Below are 26,619 nucleotides of genomic sequence, written 5' to 3' on the forward strand. Positions count from 1 at the left end.
ACTCCAGTCGACAAATAAAGTTCTTCTGAACCCAACCGATTATTTTTAGAAACAAAACAATACTTTTATACTTTTTAACTGCAAATGTTAACTTCTGTACATCTCTGTGACTCATGCTCATGTGAGGGATGACATAAGCTTGTTGGTAAGGTCATGCATGACGTGGAGGAGGAGGAAGGAAGCGTGTCATTGTTTACAAGAGTAACTTGCACAGACCACAGACCAAGCACTGTTCGCAAACTAAAACAGTCCAAAACAATTTCAAAACAATATAAAATATAATCAAAAATAATTTCCAAATAATAATAAAAAAAAACATTACTGCAGTAAATAACCATTTTTTATTTCAGAGCAATGCCATTGTGTTATTTACTTGTGCTTTTTCTTTAGCAGAAATATATAGGCTATATGACAGTCAGGAATTCAAGCCACAAAAGTTGTAGTTAGTGAAACCAAGTGCAAGAGCGTTTAATGAGATTCACAGGATTTACAGGGTTTACACAGTGAGATCAATGGTACAGGTGATATCACAGAAGAGAAGCTTCACAAACTAAAGAAGAGGTAACAGTCAAAACTGCAGAGTAAGCACTAAACAGATATCGATGAAGATCAAGAGCAAATACAGACAGGTAAATAAACACTGTGAGTCCTTTGTGTGAGACTAGACAGTGAAGTGTTTTGAAGGTGAAGGCAGTGATGAGTGAGTGAATTTGAGTGCAGGTGCAGTGAATTAAAAATCGGGCGATGAGGAGCGGATCGCTGAGTTCATTGGACAGCATGGGCATAGCCGATGAATTCAGATATTTACCCTTTGTTTCTTTCAATGGTGTGAAATCCTCAGGGGTAAAATGTTCACTGCACACCCTCCAATATTTTAGAGAATGTAGGGGTGTACTGATAACCAGGTTCAGCGTGATAAGCCAGAGCTTCATTCGCTCATAATCATGTATAGGCAATCGATGAAAAGTTTATATTTTCCCTGCGTGCATTATCTTTGGGGTTTCTGAAGGTTGAAGCATCTAGAATACACATGCAAAATGACCATTTTGAACTACACTTATACAAAAACAAATCTACAGTAAAGACAATTAAACTTTTGTATAGCGCTCCTTTTGTAAACAATGACACGCTTCCTGCCGCCTCCTCCACTTGACGCGTTACATTACCAACGAGCTTACGTCATCCCTCTCATGAGCACGCGTCACAGAGATGTATGGAAGCGAACATTTGTAGTTAAAAAGTATAGAAGTATTGTTTTGTTTATAAGAATAATCAATCATTTGGGGTCAGAAGAACTTTATTTGTTGACTGGAGCCATGTGGATTATTTTGATGCACCTAAATATGCATTTTGGACCTTATACATTCAACTTGCATTGTATAAAGCAGGAGGTCTGAAATGAAATCCTAAAAATCTTACATTCTGTTTTGATGAAGAAAGAAACTCTGAATGGACCTGATGGTGAGTAAATCATCAGCAAATAAAATTTTTTGGGTGAACTATTCCTTTAAACTGTTACAGTCTCATAACCAATCTTCTTTACTTTTGTTCTCCTTTTTTCCAACAGAACCCATGCGAGCACTGCGTGGTCTTAGAGCTTCAGAGATCCAGTCCCGGCAACTGACTTTGCAGTGGGAGACACCGGCTTTCAACCTGACCCGCTGCCATACGTACTCTGTCTCCTTGTGCTACCACTATACAACCCCAGGGGGCGGTGGTGGGCACAACACCACAGTCAGAGAGTGCCTGGCTGTAGATCACAACACCTCCCGCTTCACCCTCAGAGATCTGCCCCCTTATCACATCATCCAAATACGCCTGGCACTTGCCAACACCGAGGGGAAGAAGGAAGGGAAGGACGTCACATTTCAGACTGAGGAGGACAGTGAGTAATGGAGCTTTCATTCAACATGCATCCATATACATATTTTATTTATTATTTTTCCATTGCTGGAAAGGGCTGTGTTAATTGTGTTTCTCTAGGATGGATATACTCTATTGTGGAGCTTGTTTTTATCGTAAACACTGACTTAAGAGGAATCCCACAGCCATCGCTGTGCAAGGGGCCCCGACTCTATGCAGGGGCCCCCTCGTGATGTTAAGGGCTAATTATATTATGGTTAAATTGAATCTAAAGCTGTTCAGAACAGTATCTTAGCTGTAAATATGATATGTTTACAAAGACAAAGAGGCAGCATACATTTATTTACAAGGATTCACAATCATGGGAAGTACTGGATTATGCGTGAATGCCGATTGTTGATTCGCAAGCCCAGCAGAAGCACTCTGATTATCATGTCAGAGTTGCTGTAGCTCGTCACTGTAAATATAATGCCACTAATAATGCCATTAATTTTTCTATGTTTAACATGTCACATCCACACTGGGGCAGCGTTCTCTCTCCCTTGCAGAGTATTCATTTTTAGGGACAATAAAATGGATTCCTTGTCCAATTAGAATGACTTTCTGAAATTGGTGGCAGTCTGAGTTAGTTTGAATTCGTACATTGATAGATTGTTCATCTGGTTAATGATTTAATGTACTGAGCACTGCTGTCGTTTATATAAAAGCACTTACCCTTGCAGAATGTTCACTTTTAGCAACAAACGACTAATTCCTTGACAAATGCTTACACATACAAGGAATTTGTCTTGGTGACAGAAGCTTCCATTGCACAAACAATACAACAACAAGGCAGAGATAATAATACAAAAATAGAATACAATTATAAAAAAAAAGTATTTATAGAAATTCACAGTAAGACAAATCTGTCTGTCTGTCTATCTATATATCTGTCTGTCTGTCTGTCTGGTGCATGCTGGGAAGTGGGGAGTTAGTGCATGGGAGTGTGAGTATAGTGTTGGTGAGAGGTAAATTTAAAAATAGTTTCTCATATCTTTTCATTTTTCTTATTTAATTGCACATTTTGATATCTAAATTTAAAACACATTTTTGTGATTTTATTGTAGTTATTTCTCAGCTCGTTTCAAATTTGGAATCAAGCCTTGTGTTTGTGAGGGATGGCGTCTCTCTGTCACTCAAACACGGTGTTAGATGTGTTAGTAATGTGGGCGTTTCGGTTGAGGATGTACTGTTGGATGTAGGAGAAAGAGTGGGAGTTGGAAATATTATATCGGCATCTTGGATGAGTAAGGCTGTGGTGGTATTTCTGAAAGATGAGACACTCGTTAATCGATTGGTTGAAAGCAGAATCACGGTAAGTGGGAATTTTGTTCCAGTTCAACGCCTGGTTTATCCAACAACGAAGGTAACGATATCTAATATTCTGCAGTTTATTCCTGATGCGGGTATTGAAAGATAACTTTCTCGCTTTGGAAAGTTCGCAAGTGCCATTAAAATGGTCCCGCTGGGGTGTAAGAATGCGGCTTTGAAGCATGTGTTGTTGTTTAGATGACAGGTGTATATGTTTCTGAATTCACAGAGTTTAAACATTTTGTTTAGATGCGTGTTTGATGGGAAGTTTTATATGGTGTATGCTAGTGCTGGAGAAATGCGTTGTTTTGAATGTGGCTCAATGGGACACGTAAAAATGTTGTGTCCTTTTAGAGGTGAAGAGAATGAAGCTGGCCTGAGTAATATTTCGGGTGAGAGAACAGAGAATATACAGTGACAGAAGGAACTATTGGTGGTGAAGCTGAATCGTTAAATAATGAGGATAGATTGAATTCTCGACAAGAAGGTGGTGTCACTGATGCTCAATTGTCGAATAGTGAGAATCAGAATGAAAATATTTCCGGCAGTGATCAAATGCACAAAAGTGTAGAGATTGTAAATAGTATGCCTGTTGTAATGGATGAAAGACTTCTTAGTGAACAGGTGTTGGAGCAAAGTGAAGCTGTGGAGGAGATAAGGGTAGTAGGCCAGATGAACATTGAAAGTAGTGAAGCAGCAGATTCCAAGGCTGAAAGTGGAGACGTTTTTCCTTCACCAAAGATAGTGTTGGAAGCTGGTAAAGAAATGGGGATTGTGATGATGAGAGTGTTCAATCTGATTTATTGGACGATTCTGATTTATCGCAAATTACCTGTGAGCAAGTATATTCATTGGAAGAAATAAACAATTTAATGGATGAGACTTTTGGAAGACCTGTTGATGTAAGGGATTTTTTTTTCTGATGTGAAAAAGTTTGAAACTTCAGTTCTCTACTGGCAGAAGAGGGTTGGAGAAGATGGCTTGAGTCAGAGAAAAAGAGTCCACTTCAAAAAGATTCTTTCAAAGCTGAGAAGAGGGAAAAATCTTGCAAAACGTAAATTCAATAATTGGGACATATGAGATTCACTACACGTAATGTGACTTTACTATTCCTGTTCTGTGTGTTTCTTCTTTCTAGCTTAGTCTTCTTATGGAGAGTATAAGATTGGGTTCTTTAAATATCAATGGGGGAAGGGACAGGAGCAAGAGAGCAATGGTTGGTGAAATCATACATTTAAAAAACATAAACATAAAATGTTTACAAGAAACACATACAGATTATAAAAATGAGGTAGAATGGTATAGATGGTGGGAGGGGAAGTGTTTTATTAGTCATGGATCAAGTAGAAGTGCAGGTGTGGCTATCCTTTTTTTCTAAAAAATTGTATTTGAAAATGTTGTTAACCGTGGAATTAGAAAAAGGAAGAGTTTTAATAGTTAAAGCAGAAATGAATGGGTCTGTATTTTTATTTATTAACGTATATGCTCCTAATAAAGGGCCAGATCGTGTAAAACTTTTTAGAAAACTGCAAAATACATTAAGACAACAAAATTATGATTTTTGTGTGATAATGGGTGGAGACTGGGATAAAGCACAGGGCTGTTAATCAGAAGGTCATAGGTTCTAACCCCACGGCCACCACCATTGTGCCCTTGAGCAATACACTTAACTCCAGGTTGCTCCGGGGGGGATTGTCCCTGTAATAAGTGAACTGTAAGTCGCTTTGGATAAAAGCATCTGCCAAATGCATAAATGTAATGTAAATGTAAAAGGGAAAATGAAACAGTTGGAGAAGAATGTTCATGATATAGAAAACTTGATTGATACCAATGATGTAAGAGTAATTAAAGATTTAAAATAAGAAAATGGATCTGAATGTTTTTTTGGAGGAAAGAGTGACGGGTGCTTTGATTAGAGCAAGAATAATGTCTATAAAGTAAACTGATGCTCCTACTTCTTATTTTTTAAATTTACAATGTAAAGTTGCACAACAGAAAATCTTGCACTGTTTGCGTCGTGAGAATGGGACATTGACTTCAAATCCATTGGAAATGAAGGAAATGGCGATAGACTTTTATTCGGAACTATTTGGACCTACGGAATGTGATTCTGAAGGCACAGATCAACTGTTGCAAGGGTTACCTAATCTGGAGCATTTGGATAAAGAAAAGCTTGAAAAAATTATTACATTGAATTAACTTCCTGGAACAGTTCAACAACTCTCTATAGGTCGAATACCAGGTCTGCCAGCAGAATTTTATAAGACATTCTGGAGTATTTTAGGCAATGACTTTTTTTTTAAGTAATTTGTGAATGTTTAAAGAGAGGAACACTTCCAACCAGTTGTCAAATGGCTGTGCTGTCCCTACTTCCAAAAAAGGAGATTTGGGATTGTTAAAAAATTGGAGACCAGTATCTTTAATATGTCTTGATCATAAAATAATTTCTAAATGTTTAGCTAATAGGCTTAAGACATTTTTACATATTGTGGTGAAGAAGGAACAAACATATTGTGTTCCAGGTCGCACAATCATGGATAATTTGTTTTTAATGAGAGATGTCATTGATGTTTCGATTAACAATAATTGTGTTATTGGGTTTCTATCTATTGATCAAGAAAAAGCTTTCGACCGTGTTGGACATGCATATCTTTTTAAGGTTTTAGAAGGTTTTGGGTTTGGAAAATGTTTTATTTCTTGGATAAAGTTGTTGTATAATAAGGCCCCTGTAATGATCAAGATAGGGGTGGGTTGAGTAGCCTAGTTTTTGTTAAAAGAGGCATTAGGCAGGGATGTTCTCTTTCAGGGCAGCTCTACAGCTTAGTAATTGAGCCTCTTTTATGTGAATTAAGACATTATTTGAAAGGTTTTTTTGTTTCTGAAAAATTTAAATGTTCTGTATCTGCATATGCTGATGATATTGCTGTTTTTGTAACTGGGCAAGAAGATATTCAAACACTCTCTAGGAGCTTAGCATTATTTGAAAAAGCTTCCTCTGCAAAAATAAACTGGGGGAAAAGTGAGGGGTTTATTATGGGTGAATGGAGAAATGGCGGGGAATAGAAGGTATAAAAATCTTAGGGGTTTCCTTGGGTTCAGAGAATTATAGGAAAAAGTATTGGGAAGGTATGCTGGAGAAAGTGTTAGCTAAGTTGTCTAAATGGAAATGGCTATTACCTGAACTATCCTACAGGGTTAGAGTCTTGGTCATAAATAATGTGGCTGCCTCTATGCTTTGACACAGACTAAATGTCCTAGAGCACCTGATGGACTGATTAAAGATATCCATGAGAAAGTTGGTGGATATAAGCCTGTTTTGTATTTGCCGACTCAAGAAGGAGGACAAGGTCTTGTAGACATCAGAAGTCGGATCAATACTTTTCGTTTGTAAGCAGTACAGAGACTGTTGTATGAGGAGGAGACAGAGTGGAGCAATGCAGCATGTGCTTGGCTGAGAAGGACATCAAGTCTTGGTTATGACAAGCAATTGTTTTTAATAAGAATAAATGAACTGGACTAGAACAATTTGAATCCATTTTATCGTCCTTGCTACAAGTGTGGAATATTACTTTTTCTGTAAATAGAGGATTTGAACAACCACAAGACTGGATTATGGGGAAGCATTGTTTCACAATCCATTGATTGTTTGTCTTCAGGAAGTTTGAGGAACTGTCTGATTAGAGCTGGATGTACTAAAATAGAAGATCTCCGAGATGTCAAAGGGTGGAATACAGTGGAATCACTTCAGAAGGATACAGGAATAAACTCTTTACGACTCGTGTCTCAGGTGCTGATGGAAGTGCATGCAGCTTTACCAGGAGACTGCAGAGAAGCGTTAGAACAAGTGCAAGAGAGAGGGAAAGACTAAACGTTTCCATTGGTATCTGTGTCTGCAGTACCAAGAAGGCAGTGACACAATTTTGACATTTAAAACACCAGAATTGGGAAGGTTTCAAGAGATTTGCAAAAAAGCGTTATATACTGTGTGTGTCAAAATGTCTCATTGGTGTGTTTTAAAGAAAATCATGGTTTGGAGGTGGTCAGAAATATTTGGGCCAGACTTCAGAGGATGCTGGATGTCTTTGTATAAGCCTCCTATAGAGAAACGTACAGCAGATTTACAGTGGAGACTAATTCATGGTATTATAGCTACGAACAGACATGTAGCGCACCTGAATCCAGCTGTAGGTAAAGATTGTCACTTTTGCGGAATAGAAGAAACTGTGGATCATTTATTTATTCAATGTGAGAGATTAAGAAGCCTTTTTGGTTTTTTAGAAAGTTGGTTTGAAGGCTTTGGTGAAAATATTTCTTACAAAAGTTTTATTAGTGGTCCGAAATATAACTTCCAGGAACAAAGGAAATTGTGTTTATTAAACTATTTGTTGCGATCAGCAAAGATAGCAATATGGAAAACTAGAAAGAATAAAATATTAGGTACTGGATCTGTTGATGCAGAAAAGGTTCTGAAGGGGTTGGTTAATGCTTAATGAGTTTTCATATTTTAAAATGGTTAATAATGTATCTGTGGGAAATGTTTTGTGTGAAGTTGGAGATGATGAAGTGCTAATTTTACATTTACTCTCGCTGTCTCTCTCTCTTTATATATGTGTATATATATATATATATATACACACACACACACACACTCACACATGTACAAATACAAATCTGTTATATTCAGATGCAAGGGAATGTATGGCAGAAGTATGTTGGATTAATATAAATAGACTATGATGTGTATTGCACATAATTTTTGCTCAAAGGGTTAGTTTTATCTGTTCATGAGATGGGTAGCCTGAGGGAAAAATCTGTTCCTGTGCCTGACGGTTCTGGTGCTCAGTGCTCTGTAGCGCCATCCAGAAGGCAACTGTTCAAAAAGGTAGTGGGCTGGGTGAGTGGGGTCCAGAGTGATTTTCCAGGCCTGTTCCTCACTCTGGAAGTGTACAGTTCTTGAAGGGAGGGCAGGGGGCAATCAATAATTCTCTCAGCAGTCCGATCTGTCCTTTGTAGTCTTCTGATGTCCGATTTCATAGCTGAACCAAACCAGACAGTTACTGAAGAGGACAGATTCGATGACTGCTGAGTACTGTATCAGCAGCGCCTGTGGCAGGTTGAACTTCCTCAGCTGGCAAAGGAAGTTCAACCTCTGCTGGGCCTTGTCAATGTGGGTCTCCCACTTAAGGTCCTGTGAGATTGTAGTGCCCAGGAACCTAAATGACTCCACTGCTGCAAGTGTGCTGTTTAGAATGGTGAGCGGGTCAATGTTGGGGTGTTCCTCCTAAAGTCCACTATCGTTTCCACTCTTTTGAGCTTGTTCAACTCCAGGTTGTTTTGACTGCACCAGTGAGCAATTAGAAGGATATCTTACTTTTACCAGCAATATGTCTCCTCTTTGATTACATTTTCAGTATACTGTTTATGGCTAAATTTGCAGTCAAACAATAATGTTAGAGCGACAGCAGTACAAATGGCCACTAGTGACTTCACAGTACAGAGACTAGTGACATCAAGTGATAAAGTCGATGCATATGTGATGGGGATCTATTCCACATCACCATCATAAATCCACAGATATTCCCAAATGGATTTGAAATAAATTTTTTATTATTCTTTCAGGGAGCTTTCCATGAGCTAGAGAGAGGAGATATTTATGCCCGTTTCTGCTCTTTATCCAGTCATCGCAAACATTCTGGCTAAAGGACACATTTGTTTTCTGTGAAAAATAAAAAGCACAAGCATTTAATCTAGAGACAATGTGTGATGAAGTGAGATAGAAAGAGATCAGCAATTCTTCAATCAGCAATTCTTTTCTTTCACGGCCTGTAATAAGAAAAAGTGATGGAGTCAGCGATTTTGACACAATCTGAGAGAGCGTGTTATTTTAGCCATTGGCTATCTCTGCCTCACCAACTATCACCCTGCACACACACACACACACAGACACACAAACATATGCACTGTGCACATACCCAAGGGCTAACAATGATGGCTGTCTACTCGGTGACAGAGCACAAATGGGTGTAAAAACATCTGCTGATTCGTTCCTTCTGCAGTGCAGAGAGTTCAGAGCCTCATCCATCTTTCAGCACCCATTCCCTGCTCCCTCTCTCTCTTAATCTCTTTCTTTCTCCCAGCATTGTTGTCTGTAAATGAACCCATGTTAATATTAATCAGCTAAAAATAGACATGTCATCAATTGTAAGTGTTACCCTGTCTTTCTGTCACAGAGGCTTTGTATTACCTGCTGAAAAGTCCAGCTTACACCAGCATTTCCATGCTGGTCCAGACTAGTTTATGATGGTTTGGTCCTGCTCTGGCTTTCTTGTGATTTTGGTTGAACAAGGTTTAGAAAAATGCAAAGTCGTCCATCATTTGATCATCATCTTGTCATTCCAAACCTGTATAATTTTCTTTTGAAGTTCTGAGGAATTTTCACATGGCACTTATCCATATATTGAAAGCATGACCATAGGCTGTCAAGCTCAAAAAAAAAAATAAAAAAAAAAAGTCATGTCTTAAAAAGAAAGTTTACCCCAAATTTGGAAAATTCTGTTATCATTTGCTCACCCTCATGTTAATCCTAACCTGTTGAATTTTATTTTCATCTGTGGAACACAAAAAAAGATGGCAGAATGTTCACTCATCAGTCACCATTCACTTTAATTACATATTTTTTCCATAGAATGAAAGTAAATGGTGACTGAGGCTAATATTCTGCCAAACATCTTTTTGTGTTCCATAGAAGAAAGTCACACTGGTTTAGAACAACATGAGTGTGACTAAATAATTTTATTATTTACAGAATTTTTATTTTTTGGTGAACTATCCCTTTAAGCCACATGATAGTCTGTGAGGACCAGACAAAAATGTAAGTTGTTATTCATTGAAAATATTGTGTATATGGCACACAAAGACACTGCAGCCAGTTTGATGAAACAATGCCAAAAACCATTGGTTTCCGCGTGTCTCGTAACTGATATGGCATGTTTGAATAAGTGCAAATGAGATTTGAGAGCATCAGTGCAGGAGAAAATGTTACTTACATTTCAGTCTGTTATTCACCCAAAGATATTGTGTGGTATCTTTGTGCATGTAAGTTATTTGTTTGTTTTTTCAATGGTGCTTTTTGTCCTTTTGGAGATTGACATTCCCTGGGGTAGGATTTACGAAACTGTCATTTTCTTCTTTTACGAATATTTTGTATTCCTAAAAAAACTTTTTTCTTAAGATAAGATAAAAAACTTAAAGACATTCAAATTCTTGGACATGCTGCGTGAATCTAGCCAGGTCTCCTAAGCAACCATATTGGCCCAGATGCTAGGGAGATAGTCACATAAGCTAACCTCCTCGTGGTCGCTATAATGTGTGGTTCTCGCTCTCGGTGGGGCACATGGTGAGTTGTGCGTGGATGCCGCGGAGAATAGCGTGGGCCTCCACCCGTGCTACGTCTCCGTGGTAACGCGCTCAACAATCCACGTGACAAGATGTGCGGATTGATGGTCTCAGATGCGGAGGCAACTGAGATTCGTCCTCCACCACCCGAATTGAGGCGAGTCACTATCCCACAATGAGGACTTAGAGCACATTGGGAATTGGGCATTCCAAATTGGGGAGAAAAGCGGAGATAATAAAAAAGAAGCATTAAAATTCTCGGAAATGTTTTTTTCTTAAAAGCATCGTAAATAGCGTCTTAAAGTTAGGAAAACCTCACAGTTGTTTTAAATTCTAAAAGGTAAGATGTTTAATAAATTATCTGGGTTTTAAATGTTGTGTTCTACCATTTTGCGTCTGAAGTCGCAATGAGCTGTTTATGTAGAAATGTGATTTTAGACCAAAACGCCTTATTTTCAGCCTTCAAACCATTTAAATGTTATTACCAATTCAAACAATAAATGTTGAAGCTTCTTATTGTGGTGACAATCATGCTAATTCAAATGGATGTGCTGCATACAGCCCTCTCTCTCCGTGATCTTTAGAGTTCATAGAATAATTATAACATTAGAGAGTCGAGACACTTTCTTCCCTCATTCACATCCCTATCAGAGTTGGGCACAGCGGAGACAGCCTCCACCACCCTTTTCATTTACCCGCCTCTTTCCAACGTGATATTATTGTTAAGCTTCTCAAGGAGAACATTTTCCTTGTAGTAATTTCCTCAACAAGAACCTCTTGTCTACAAACTTTTGTTTCTTTTCTTTTCCTCCATGCCAAATTCAAAGTTATCAAATGGTTAGCAGCAAGTGAATTCTCCTTTGACGGTTAATGTCATTAAACTAACACATCTCACTTCACATTCAAAAAAATTATTGTGAGGTGCGTGCTATTTAAAAGAGTTAAAAGATAAATTTATTTTCTATGATTTACCAGTGTTGAAGTATTGAATTAGACAAGGCAACTCCATCAGCAGGCTGATCAGACAATGTCAAAGCCTGTTTTTATTCTTAAGAAAACAATAAAGATGTTCTTAAGAAAATATTTGAGAGCTTCTTAAGAATTGTTCAAGAGTTGCACTTAAGAACATTCTTACGAACTTCTTAAAATGTATCCTAAGGACTTCATTTTCTTTTTCTTGAGAACGTTTTTGTGACTCTGTCCCCTGATTACTAAGTACTTTCTATGTATGGGAGAGAGCAGCATGACCATTAGTCTCAATTCACATTTTGTGTTTCTCGGAAGAAAAAGTCACACAGGTTTGGAATTACATGATTTACATGAGTAAATGATGACATAATTGTAGTTTTGTGTGAACAATTTCTTTAAGAAGGTTCCTAAAGCCTAAACAATGACTGACACGTTCTTTTAAAACTGGAGAGCAGAAAAGCTCCCATTCTACCTACTGCAACTGTACACTTCAGCTCTCTCTCTCATTTGGCTCTCTGTTTCCATATCACACATACAAATGACTTTACAACAGCAGTAAATCACTTATATTAGTTATAATGGATGTGTCTCTGTATTACATTCATAACATAAGAGGTCCGCTTAAGCCTCAACCTTTATAATGAGAACAGCTATAATGAGAAAATGAGAGATGACCTTTGGGGGACATTAAGGGATTAAACCTCTCACTTTGAGTAAATGGTAGTGACATTACAAGTCTGACAGTGTACTGTAAGAACTGTTCTGCAGCTTCATTCCTTTGACCAATGGCTTCTTTGGTGGTTTCTTATAGTTCCTGGTGGTATTGCTCCTGAGTCTCTCACCTTCACCCCGTTGGAAGATATGATATTCCTCAAGTGGGAGGAGCCCGTGGAGCCCAACGGCCTCATCACACAGTATGAGGTATGTTATGTTTACTGCTCTTTTACTGCGGTCGTGTCCATTTCTCACACAGTCTAAATCCTTGTGTGTCAGCATTTTTACAGGGGGAAATATTGATGAACCACAATCCTTGAAAGACAAAACTTCCCACTGTGAGTTAAAATTGCACTGCCAGTTTAATTTATTTATGAACGTACAGCTAACATACGATTCTCTGCATGGGTGTGTACGTAGACTGGATTGACAGTTCGCTGTATTAGTAAGACCTTGGAATGCAAGTGTTTTACTCCACTGGTTAATTCTGAGTTTCAGTCTGGTGGGCAGGAAATGCTGAGTTGTTTTTGTTGTTCTGTGGATTTCTCAAGACAGTCAGTGGCAGCCATAAGTATGTTTAATGCCATGATTTGGACCTGGAACTCTGCATGCTGCCAGAGGCACACGAGTCACCAAGGCCAACCCTGCATCTAATTGGTCCCTACTGAACCAGCCATCTGTTAGTAAATGCCACAAAACTATCTTTATCTAAATGTACACAGTCTTCTACACTATTTATCAGTCCTATACAATTTTAGAATCTTTATTTATTATAAATGTGTTGTGTCAGAACTGTGGTCCTAATCAGTAATGGGACTTTTTTTTTTTTTAAATAAATTCAAAGCTGTAGTAATGCATATATAAAATTTGACATCAAACTGTTTAATTCTTTTATATTCTTAGTTATTTTATAAAACCTGTTTGTAAACAGAACTCATTCATATCAGTGCAGCAGCGCTGCTCAATCCCTCCCTCTCTCTCTGTAAAACATTTATTTATAAATATTTTGTTGCTTGTGTTTCCAAAATGAGTTACTAGGGTTTGTGTCCACCAGTCTACTGACACCATTTTGCACCCCAACCTTTTATTGAAAAACTAAAAAATTAAATTTCTACATTTAAATTGCACTTCAAATGAAACCAAAATGCAATTAAAATTATAAAGTGGTCAAAATGTCCTATATCCTCCTGAGACCCAAGCATGACTGCTGTGTGCATTTTCCATTACCCTTTTTATTTGTAACTAGTAGCTCCTAAGGAACATACAAAAAAAACATTTTCTTTAGACCAAATAGGCCTAAGTTGTGACATTTTAAATAATACCAGCTATAGCAAGTCAGTTTTTTTTTTTTTTTTTATCAGATTTTTTATTATGTTTCCAAAAGTGTTGGTTATTCATGTTTTTGAGATGTTACAGACATTATGCAGTGGTCTCAGAACAGTTTGAAATGCACCTTATTCTCATTCTAACTCAATATACAGCCTCTGAAAGCAACATTTTCCAGCTTTTGGATGAATATATCTTTTCTCAATGTTACAATGCACAATGAAGATAGGATATTTTAAGGAAAATTATCCTATAGTCCACGTAAGTGGTCATAATGTTTAACAGTGCACTGTTTTGCGATAATTTTGCGATAGTTCCACTGTAAAAACTTTATTAGGTTTCTTACCAGATGTAGTATTGTTGCAGTTTCTCCTAAAGACACACTCAGCTGAGAACGTGCCATGTTGTTCTGTCATATGATTAACCCTTTACTGTCAGCCTACAGTCTCCTGAACTGAGATCAGTTGGTTTAAATTAAATTAAATTATGCATAGCCTATAGCAAAGCCAAAACGTTATGTCCATGCATGTGGATAAGGGGTCTCAACCACCTCCCCAAATCCAAACATTTACCGTCTCCAACTTCCTCCATTGCCGTCATGACAAAAGGTGGAAAATTACCAATACAAATTAAGATCTAAAGACAATTATAAAAATAAACATAATAAAAAATATTATAAAAATAATAATTGAAATATAAACAAAACATTACCTTCAGATAGTTAAGCACAGCCCACAATTAATTTTTGTATCTTGAAAGGCAGTTGTTTATTAGTGCCTATGCACGCCATAATATAATTTAGTAAACTTTAGTTTAATTCCATGGACTAAAAATTAAAAACGTTTCTGTATCCACCTTTTTCACAGGAAGCGAAATTACCCATTATGCTTAGTGTGTTCTTCCAATGCTAATGCTACAGACTTCCTCTTTGCAGCTTATTTCCATTGCCAAGCACTGAAATATCAATAACAACAGTCAAAAACGAGTGAATAGTCTGTATTTACTTAACGCAAATCCCTTTCTCACTAAAGGCCACATGTGGACTTTCAGTTTCGATGACAATCCCTGCACAATCACACACATTTACATGGTAAAGTTCTGCACTCTAGCGATCTCTGCACGCACCTTGTATGTGTGTGGGTGAAAGTGAAAGAGAAAGAGAGACAGACATATAGCATGCAGAGGAAATGTCTGTGAAAAGAGGATGTATGGTCATAATAGGTTCCATTTAAAAATCTTCAGATTTGGGGCACATACCTTCACTTTATTTTTGCATTAAAAAGTGATACTTTTCTCACGCACTCTGCAGAGAACAACTTGGTCTCTCAGATAAAATCACAGTGCGACATGAGATATGAACCTTGTAAAGATGATTAATAAAACAAAGGCTTGGTTTAAATGTTTTTCATCTTTATTATCTTCCAAAATGATGGACAGTATTTGGAATTATCTGTCAGTGATTTAAAAAAAAAAAAAAGGCAAGTGACTGAGAATTAGTTTAATGCAACCTCTGATTATTACATCTGGTTCGACTCGGAATGTTTCGGCATTGGCAGCTTTTGTGGGGCTTATCGTTGTGACATTTTTTTCCTGTAGTTTTTATAACGCCCTATAACTGCTTGCCATCACCAGTAACGTTAGTCTAGCTGATAACAACAGCAAAGCGTAAGTGTGGAGCATCCGAGATAAAGTCTCTCGTTGCAATGGTACCGCCCTTGGCGCTGTCAGGAAAAAGGTGGATGATGAAAACAAGTTGATGGCATGAAGAAATTTATTTTGAATAACTTTTGAATATAAACATTTCATAAGGACTGATGTTTGTCACTCATTATTTTCACCCTAATGACATTTCATAATAATGTCTTTTCCCAACAGGATGTATTTCCTTTTGAATCTATTTTGAATATATGTGCTGTTTTTATCTAGTTGCTAAGCCATAGCATGTGTTAAAATTGATATCCGTGTCTAGAAAATAGGTTATAATATGAAAAATGTTTCATACTATTCATAAAAGATGTCACCAGTAAAAATGTTCTCTTTAATCCGTAATGCTTTTAATGTTTTAATATTTTTAATATTATCTAAATATGTAAGTGCATGATAACTATTGGACTGCTATTTAATATATTTGTCAACATCCCAGCTCCATGGTTTTGTAATTTCCCAATCTTGTAGATCATTGTCTGTCAATGACATCACAATCGGCAATCGGCATATTTGTCAGATATCGTTGATATCCGATGACATCGTCCTGTTGCCTAGTGCTAGTGCCATATTAAATTGCGTCATTGCAATTCTTTAAAATGCAAACATACAGTACCTACTCTCTAATGTACATTAGGTTTATTATAGATTGTGCCATAATTTTAAAAGTCTGGAAGTTATTTACAAAATTCTGTCTTATCACAAAAGTCATAGACAATTAATGTAATGCTATTACCCTTCGAAGAAACTGCCAGTAAAGCAATTTTTTTAGTGTAAATTTTTGATTGATTGTGGCAGTGATAATTCATCACATAATGATCCAATGAGGTTGTAATTTGTCATATATCCAGATACAGCATGTAGTGTAGATGAGTGCACTTTAAAGGGTCGATTTGGGTTTCTGGGTCACAGTGATAGAGCGATGCTGTACAGTCCCAGCAAAGTATGCTAGATACTGATAGTCTGCTGCATCATAACCTAGCAGTCAGAACTGGCTTTTGGACCGTTGATGTACATAATATTTTTAGCTAATCGGGTGTGAAAATAAAGCAGATATGCATGCAAAAAAACAAACTTAATGGCTGGCAAAATTCTTTCTTGGTGTATTCCCTCCATAATCGTCATGCTTCGTGCTCCAAAAACATTGTTTTACTCTACTATTACAATGAATAGATCAAGTGTCTTAGCAAATGAAAAGTTCACTCCTTTGTTCCAAAAAAATAGGATGGATAAAAATCTAATTAAATTCCTTAAACTTTTATTCAGTTCACTGACACAGATATGGCTTTCTTGATAGAAAGGTGGCAGCCTCCAGCAGCCAGCATCTGTCTCTCTGCTCCTCTGTTCCAGAACGTTCTCACACTCTTTTTCTCGCTCTTTGGTCAAACTGCCTGCTTCAGTGTCACCTTTCTTCTCCTAAAAAGTTGTGAGAATGTTGCCACTGTCACGCTCCAAAACACCCATCTCACCCCAAGAGGAAAAGTCGCTTTTGTTTGCGGATTTGCTAGAGTCACAATTTTTAATGCCACCTCTTTCCATCAGATTCTCTCTTCCTTGTTATCTGCACCTAGTGAGTTAGTGCGTATCGATGTCATACAGGTAGGATTTTCCTAAGAATTAGTTGAGACCATTGATTGCTTGATTTATTTGCACATGCTGCTTGCTTTGTCTTAACACCTGATTCAGTGAAGGGATTATGCAAGTCAGCTACACAGATCTGGCACACTTTTCTGGGACTGTGCAACATCACTCCACCACTGCGATGCAGGCACCTGAATTGGCTATTTAAAATGCAGAAAGTGCACTCGACTACACTGAATGTCTGGATATATGCTTGTTTACTCTTGTTTGATCATCATTACTCCTTGTAATGTACACAAATATCTCTTTGTAATAAAATTGTGATTACCGCATGCTTTCCATTGCAATGAGGTTTGTGAGTAAGGCACTTATCTACTGTATAAAAAGACTAATTAACATACAATGGAGGTGCTGTTTCTGCTGAAAAGAATGACAAATATATAATTTAGAGCAAATGGTAATAACGCAGCACTATTGCAGCTCATTTAGCTCCTGGTTAACAGGATTGCATGTTTTTAGTAAATAAGACAAAGGTTTTTGCTCTGAAATACTACACACAAAAGTGGCAAAACTGTTTAGTGAATTCGCCCCACGGTTATTTTTCTCCCTGGACCACAGATACAAATGTCTCCTCAAGGATGTTTTCAAAAGGAGATTTAAAGCCTTGACCTGTAAAGTGGAGGCAAGGACAGATTTTCATGGCTCTAGCAGTTTGATCTCCTTTAGGCATACAGAGAGATGAAGTGGGGCAGAATAAGAGAGAGGCAGTGCTTTATATGACACATGGAGAATTCACCCTTTTTTTGTCAGATTAGCGCATTGTCCTCTTTTCTGTGAGCACCATCGACCAAAGGCTTGCTGGGCAATGTGTTCCCCCTCCAGCCCTCCCCCACTGTTATTGTCCATGCTTCGTATCTGAAGAAGCAGAAAAGAGGCCGTGTACAGGTGCAGTGAGTGTCTCCTAAATCCCAGCAGCACACTGCACCATGAACACATAGTCATAATCTATGAAGGCCCCTAGTTGTGATCAGAAATATTATGCACAAAGTTTGTGAGGAAATCAATGGTCAACAAAAAACCAATTACAGTTTTGTCCAAATGTTCTTTCTGTCCTTACAGATGATATAAGATATACATTTAAGCCACCTTTCATATTAATATATGAAGGGATTGCACATGTTTAATAGTTCTATTTGCTATAGGCCTGTCAGAAATGGTAATGATGACATATCTAACACTTATTAAAAAGTATTTAAAGGTACCATGGTAAAACTATATTTTTTCCCATTGTTATATGAATATAAAAATCATTCAGTATCACGTTACTGTATATACAGATGAGCCAAAACATTATGACCACTCACAGGTGAAGCGAATAACGTTGATCATCTCCTAACAAGGCCACATGTCAAGTACCTGGGTAGGTTACAATGGTAAGCAACAATCAGTTCTCATGATCAGCGTGTTGAATGCAGAAGAAACGGGAAGGAGTAAAGACCTGAGCAACTTTGACAAGGACCAAATTGTTATGGCCAGACAAATGGGTCAGAGCATATCTGAAAATGGCAAGGCTTGTGGGGTGCTCCCGGTCAGCAGTGGCGAGAACCTAATGACAGTGTTCAGAGGAGAGTCAAACGTGTGATGCTGACGTGTGATGCTGTGGGCAATGATCTGCTGGGAAACCCTTGGTCCGGCCATTCATGTCGATGTCAATTTGACACGTGCCACCTACCTAAACATCGTTGCAGACCAGGTACACCCCTTTATGTTAATGATATTCCCTGATGTCAGTGGCCACTTTCGGCAGGATATTGTGCCCTCACACACTGCATTCATTGTTCGGGAATGGTTTTAAGAACATGATAAAGAGTTCAAGGTGTTGCCCTGGTCTCGCAACTTACAGGACTTGTAGGATCTGCTGCTAATGTCTTGGTGCCAAATATCACAGGACACCTTCATAGGTCTTGTTTATGACCATGCGGAGGACCAACAGTATATTAGGCAGGTGGTCATAATGTTTTGTATCAAAGTACCATGGTATTAACATCTGATACCATCATTATACTATAGTACTGTCACAGTACTTTTTCAGGGTTCTCACAGTTCTCACTATGCAAAAATATCCATATTGAAATATTCATAAATATCAGTTATCCAGTAATCATGAAACACTGGAAAAGCTATTGCAATTCAATGGTCAAAAGGTTGCTGTAAACATGGTAATGTAACGTGTAACAACTCACGTGTTTGTGAGTAGGCTGTCATGGTTTGTTTATACAGTAGATGTTTTATTTGATGTGTGAATCATTGTAAGCCTACTCTGATTAATGATAGTAGGAGTGTCAGTGTTGGCAAACCTTTTATTAAACATTGTTTGATTTGAGCTACCACACACGGAGTCATTGCATGTTTAGTTCCAAAACAATGTTCAGCTGTGAAATTAAATTGGTGAACCAATATTGCTATTTTTAATGACAATATTTTTCAGCTGTGACTCATTTAAATGGTATTAATGTGTGCAATTACAGATTAGCTACCAGAGCATTGAATCGTCAGACCCAGGGATCAATGTTCCAGGCCCGCGGCGCACTGTATCCAAGCTGAGGAACGAGACGTACCATATGTTCTCCAACCTGCATCCTGGCACCACCTATCTAATCTCTGTTCGGGCACGCACTGCCAAGGGTTTCGGCCAAACAGCTCTCACTGAGATAACCACCAATATTTCTGGTGAGGAGTGTGTATGGTTTTGGGGAAAGAGTGTAGCAGTGTGGGAGTTTGTATAGCTTTGTGTGTGTATGCTTGACTGTCTATACATCTGTTCATCAGCTGCCATGAACTAATCATGCATATACTGTGTCCAAAACCATTGACTAATTCACTATTTACTACAAAGTGAATGTCACATTGTTTGCTATGAGCAAAGAATAAATGAAAAGGAGTAGATTCAGAAAGCTCCAGACAATATTGTACAATTTGTGACATTACATATGTATCACATCCCTAATTACGAGATGAAAACTCATGTCAAAATTATCATATTTTAACTAGATTTCAAACAACATACTGCTTTGTAAATATTGAGTTTCATGTGTTTTTATTTTTCATTTCTTAAACTACAAAACCTAGAGAGATTTGTGTTGGATATGCCAAAATATATATATATTTTTTTACATTTTTCAAGCAATGATGCTAAATGAGTATAAGAGATATTAAATTGCATATATGCATGCATGCTTGTGTTTGTGTGTAGGATACTCCTTTAGAATTGCCAGGTGAGATCTACTGTTTAAACTATTCATTTAAAATGCCTCTTATGGCTCTGATAGTTTGGAAGATGTCTCAGTCATAGATATCTCCTGAATTGCATGGCATCAGTTTAATTGATGGGAAGAAAAAGAAACAAAACCAGGTTGTGAAACTCCAGAGTTTCCTGTTCATCATGCTTATCTTCAGGAGCACTATTGATCTCTGAAGCATGTATATGCATGCTGCTTGCCCATATCGACGCTTAAGAGACATTATACATTTCCATGTGGATCAGAGAAAGCGATACTGAGACTGAATCACAGCAGATGCTCAGAACACAACCGCCCCTTTCAAGACTGTTACACGTTTCCCCTTGCCTCAAAGAAAACTGACATCGCTGTCATCCACACCGTTTGCAACCGGCCTGGCTTACAAAACAGCACCATATGCTGCTGTCAGCCAGACACGGCTCATGCTAAATCAGGATTCCTGTTCCTGAGACTGATGCAAAGAGATGTGTGTTCAGGCCAGTGTATTTGCAGATGGACTTGTGAATTGGTAGCAATGGAGACCTTACTCTGTTCTCTTGGAGGCATTGTGTGTTGAAGAAGAACCCAAATATTGGTCCACTTTGAAATTCTAGAATTCAAAACGTTTAATGTTTTGCGAGGGATAAAGGCGGCCGGTGATGACAGTTCGAGAGAGAGAGAGAGAGAGAGAGAGAGAGAGAGAGAGAATTACAGGCAGCTGCTCTATGTGTTTGTGTTTTTGGTTCAGTTTATCATTAAACTATTATTCATATTGCCAAGCCAGTTCCCCCTTACAATGCTATTGTAACGTTCTTAATTTAGGCTGGGACAATATGGATTATCAGCTTTATAGAAAGCAACATGTAGACTTTTCAACCCCACTGTATATTAGCATTATACCAGCCACCCTGTTCTCAAGGTATTGGTATTGACCATGGAAAAACCCATGTCCATCAACTCTTAGTTCAGTGTGTATGGTTTTCTTGGGTGGAGTTTTAGAATTGTTAGAAGGATTATTATATATAGATTTATAGCTCAATCAATTTCAGGACTCTAGAAGTCAAAACAGGGATGTTGCAAAATACAGAGAGAGCAAGAGAGACAATAAGAGAGAGAAAGTTCTTCTTCTGCCTCCAAAACAGTTCAATATGTGCACCTCACCTCATAGCACAATCTTACATCTTGAAGACTTTGGTGTTGTTACAGTGAAGGATGTTGTAGGAATAGATGCACTATAGTTTTGATGCTTGAAGTTTGTATGTATGGGGATAAATGCAAACAATACCCTTTGTATATTTTATTGTGAGTACACACTATATTTGAGCCTCTTATATCTCTCAGTGCATGATATGTTTGTATACCAGCATTGTATTGTGTTTTTGGCTGATGTGTCTAAGCATTGAAAGCTATTAAAGGCCTCTCTTGTATTGACGTCAGCTTCTACTGCAGCAGTTTTACCCAACCTGCTTTTAATACCATAATTATAGATTTTTTGCCGATTGTTTGCCTTTTCTCGTCAGCTTTAATTGACTGCCAATGTTAAAGAAAGCATTATTGCTCAACACGGCCATCTCTGGGGAAGGAGGCAGTCCAGACTCATATCCTTCTAAATGAGTTTCCCCTCTGTTTGTCCCACATGTACACCTTTTAATTATACCCCAGTTCAAGACAAGCAGAGGGGCAGGTTTGGAGAATAAAAGCTGTGAGTTTATATGCAGTGTTTATTGTTGTCATGAATATGGGTGGTCTTATTTCAGACAACAACATTTGCATCCTTTGTTATGTTCCTCTAATTAAAATGTTTAGCTATTAATTGTGCCTTAATTAATTTGCATAAACGTCACTTTTCCTCATTTTGAAAGGATATAGTAGTGCTGTCAGTCGATTAAAATATTTTATTGCGATTAATCGCAAAATATTTCATAATTGAGATAAATCGCTGAAATTTGACTATATATATACTTATTTTCCTGTCAAAATGCATTTAATTCCTCCTCACAAAAGAAAAGAAATGAAAACAATATGTAACAATAATGTTTTATTCACATTTTTCAAACAAAGCATTCCACAGTATTAATTTACTAAAATAGCACAAATTTAAGCGCAAGCGTAAATGTTTCCAAATGTGTTAGTGGGAAGTTGACTAATTCAAAGAACTTGTCCCTATAGTTTGCATATTCATTGCAATGGAAATGAAATCTCTTAAACCCTCATCCTCCACAATATTTAGTGCTATCCACATTTAAATGATTTGCATCGCTTGAACTCCACAAGAAAAGTGCTTGTAAATTATTTTCATCTCATTCTCTTTTTCTATATTTTTCTTGCTCTCCATCACTCTATCACCTCTCTCTTTGACTTTCTTAAGCTCCAACATTTGATTATGGAGACATGCCATCACCCCTGAGTGAGAATGAAAGCACCATTACAGTCCTGCTGCGTCCAGCTCAAGGCCGCGGAGCTCCTGTCAGGTGCATTATTTAGTGTAACAATACATTATTACTATGTTATTACGGTATTATTACCATGTTAACGTATTTTTAAAAATGCATTCCATCTGGGTCCGTTACTGTTTATAATGAATATTAAAGCCTCTCATCATTGAATGTTGTATCATATCATTGAATACATCACTGTGTTTGTGCATATATACAGCACATATCAAGTGGTTGTGGAGGAGGAAGCTGGCAGGAAGGTGAAGAGAGAGCTTGGTGTTCAGGAATGCTTCCCCATTCCAACCTCTCATGGTGAGGCCCAGGCACGTGGAGCTCCAAACTACTACACAGCTGAACTGCCACCAAGCAGCCTGCCTGAGGCCACACCCTTTACTGTGGGGGACAACCACACCTACAATGGCTACTGGAACAGCCCCCTGGACCCAAGGAAGAACTACCTCATCTACTTCCAGGCCATGAGCAACTTCAGAGGCGTAAGTGTCTAAAACATAAAACCTTTAGAATTTTTTTTAACTTTGGTTTATTCAGCAGTCACAAAGATTAGATTTATTAAAGGAGAAGGTTATTATTTAGTAGGTTATATTAAGTCAATTTCTATATAGGCACATACTGTACCTTTCAATATTGACTACAAAACAGCTATTGAACATTTCCACTATTATTGAACATGAAAAAAGTTTAATGTCCACCACTTCACATTTATGAAAAATACCCTTGTTCTTATAACACAATTCAACGTTTTCTTTAAAATGTACTTTAATTTTATTTGACCCTTGCCTTAGTGAATGTCAGTGTTTTTTGTTTGAGTTATAGCATGTATATGATTATGTTGGAATTTAGTGTGGAGTATAGAAAAAACTAAACTATTCAAATTGAATACGGTTTTGAATTACGTGTCCGAAGCCAACATCTCTTCTAGAGACAACCAGTATTTGTGCATTTGTACTTCTGATTAAAACCATAGTTACTAACATACAGGTAAAAACCTTGTGAAAACTTCCCTTTGTAACAGCTAGCCCTGATATCTGCTACATTCACATCAAATTGAATACATTTTAAAAGCTTTTTATGCAGAATGATTGATTTTAAACTCTTGTCTTAGAATGTTGTTCTTTCACACATGTACGAATTGTTTCCAGTGTGCATAGCAGGAGGTAAATTCCCAAAACCAGAGTAGCATTTATGGTGTGATGCACCTGCAGCTTGTAAATCTGCAGTTAGTTGGATCTACAAAAATGTTGTATAATGCATTGTTCTTACGGGATGTCTTTATTTCTTCTCGCACTGTTCACACCCATAAAATACTGCATGCCACAGTCCCAGTGTGAAATTAATGAGTATCAGCACACACCAAGGTCTCTATGCTTTGGGTGTCAGTGCTTTATTCAAATGGGAAAATTTAGAAAAAACAGCCCCTATGCTCCACATCCATGTCTAGATAAGAGGATAAACAACAAGGAATACCGTCTCGCTGGCGTAAACTATTTCACTGGGATAATTGGGCACAGGTGCAGCTGATCAAAAATAGATCAGATGGCAGTTTATGTTGTAGGAATGGCTGAGGCTAAGAAAGAGAATTATCTCTACAGCATAAGCAAGGCAGATCCTGGAAAAGAGCTGGGGAGATGGGCATCTTTTGTTGCACAAAAATGTATCTGGACAGGTGCCAAACAAGTTTCTTAGAAAGTACTCTATATTTTGCTCTGGTCACAAGCAAAATATACATCTGTGTTAACATAGTGGATTAATTGGATTAATTTAGATTTTTTTAGATTCAATTTGATTAGTTTGTTGTTTTTGCCTACAGATAACAGAACTTGAATGCCCATTCACAAAGTTCCACACATCTGCTGCCACCAGTATTTTTCTTTATTTAAGGTGTAGTTTGTTCGATTTTAAATACAAATTTCCAGTTTAATATGCATAGACAACTATAAGTAAGCCTTTCATAGGTTAATTACTCTGAAAACATTGCTTTCTTTAAATGTCTTAACTAGTCAGACACAGCACCATTAGATTAATATCTGCCCCAATGGGTCACGTTGAGGGTTAGTTGCAGTACCACATTTGACCACAGATTTTCATTGGAAAAACCGAGGGGCGCTATGGAGTTTGGGATGGCGTAAGACTTTCTGCCACATATGTTTTAATATTTATATCTTACAATGTGTAACAGAGCTTTCAGCTACTTTATGACTTAGAAATATCATCAAAACATATATTAGTCCTTCTTTTAAATATAAATATCAGCATTTTGAACACATTTATGGCTAAACAATTAGATTGTTGGCAGTTTATAGTATGGATCTATGTTTTCAAATGGATGAATATTTAGGTGGGGCTCAGCCCTATCTGCCCATATAGATGAGCTGCTCCTGATGATGATGCTAGAAATTACATACTTTAAACACTTACACCTTTTTTACACCACTTTACACCTGCAAGCACTTTGGGATTGATTTCCCCATTTAGGAGCCCATTCCTCCTTAAATCAGTGCAAAAACTTGTGAAAGTCAAATAATTTTTATTTATATAGTGCCTTTCACAACACACATCATTTCAAAGTAGCTTTAAAGAAAATCAGGCATTAACAGAAGATCTATAATGTCTTCGTCATCATCGTGTGTAGTTTGGTAGAATATGATTTTGAATTTTGTTTAAAAATAAGTAATTAATAATTGTATTTATAAACCCAGTGAGCAAGCCGAAGCGACTTTGGCAAGGAACACAAAACTCCATAAGATGTTGGTTAATGGAGAAAAATAACCTTGGGAGAAACCAGACTCACTGTGGGGGCCAGTTCCCCTCTGGCTAACATCATGAACATAATTCCAGTATTACGTATAGTGCAAGTCATCAAGTAAGTTTTGAAGGGCAGTGTTTAAACAAAGATTTTGAAATGAACGGTAAGAATAATGCCTAATGTCTTTGAAGTGCATCCTGGATTAACTGCAGAAGTTCACATAGATGCATTGTCCTTGTTAGTTGGCTGATGAAGGGTTTTGTTGGCAATTAATTGATAGTCTATGTATTCCATTTCAAGAGTGTAGTCCATCATTAGACCGAGGTGATGCAGGCAGAGATTAGTGAGGTCCATCGCAGTTCAACCTGGCCCTTTCACTGAAGTCCATGGTACAGGCAGTGGTATATGAAGTGGCTGGCACCGGCTTTTATTAGTTATCATCACACAGTGACACGTAGCAATGGAGTCCAACATGCAGCAGGAATGGAGCTGGATCCAGCCGGTTCTGGTGGCCTCAGGATAGGAGCCCCGAGGTTGAGACAGAGAAACAAATAAAATAATATTAGCATAGATTCCATTAAATGTTTTGCAGAGTTATAGATCATGATCACTGTTTCTGGTTCCGGGAGACTTAACTAAAGCAGCCTAATTGTGAGATGAAGGATACATTATGTGTATGCCTGGCTAAATAGATGAGTCTTTAGTGTAGACTTAAACTGAGTGAGTGTATCTGCATCTTGAACAGTGTCAGGGAGACTTTTCCATAGTTTAGGAGCCGAATATAAGTTTATTTATTGATATTGCTTGACATCCTCCCAGTAATACATTACAATAATCTAGTCTTGAGGTCATGAATGCATGAATACGTTTTTTGGCATCAGCAACAGAGAGCATGTGTTGTAATTTAGCAATATTTCTTAGGTGGAAGAATGCTGTTCTATAAACATTGGATGTAACAGTACATCCATTGAGAGTCAAATTATATTTGATTGGCTTATTTTTATAGGTTTCTGGTCCAAGAATTAGTACCTCTGTTTAGTCAGAATTGAGTAGAAGGACTGGGCAAGTGGGGGCAGCATGATTGGGCTCCCTCTGGCATCCAATCTTTTATTTCATTGATACACTCTGCTAATTTGGAGAATTGTGAAATCTCATCAGGTTTTGAAGAAATATAAATTTGGGTACTGTCAGTGAAATCTTATTCCACAATTCCTGATAATATCTCCCAGGGGAAGTATAT

General features: G+C 37.6%; 1 protein-coding gene across 7 annotated transcripts in view; it reads left to right on the forward strand.

Annotated features, from left to right (window-relative positions):
- Positions 1–26,619, forward strand: part of LOC127656351 (receptor-type tyrosine-protein phosphatase U-like) — a 319,639-nt gene that overhangs the window by 207,012 nt on the left and 86,008 nt on the right. For all 7 annotated transcript variants that reach the window (XM_052144640.1, XM_052144642.1, XM_052144643.1 and 4 more), the window contains exons 8-12: positions 1,568–1,885; positions 12,389–12,498; positions 19,431–19,632; positions 22,549–22,651; positions 22,836–23,109. In XM_052144640.1, coding sequence (XP_052000600.1) covers positions 1,568–1,885; positions 12,389–12,498; positions 19,431–19,632; positions 22,549–22,651; positions 22,836–23,109 — 1,007 coding nt within the window. The remainder of the gene's footprint in view (positions 1–1,567; positions 1,886–12,388; positions 12,499–19,430; positions 19,633–22,548; positions 22,652–22,835; positions 23,110–26,619) is intronic.

Source organism: Xyrauchen texanus, chromosome 15 (assembly GCF_025860055.1).
Source record: "Xyrauchen texanus isolate HMW12.3.18 chromosome 15, RBS_HiC_50CHRs, whole genome shotgun sequence".
NCBI lineage: Eukaryota > Metazoa > Chordata > Actinopteri > Cypriniformes > Catostomidae > Xyrauchen > Xyrauchen texanus.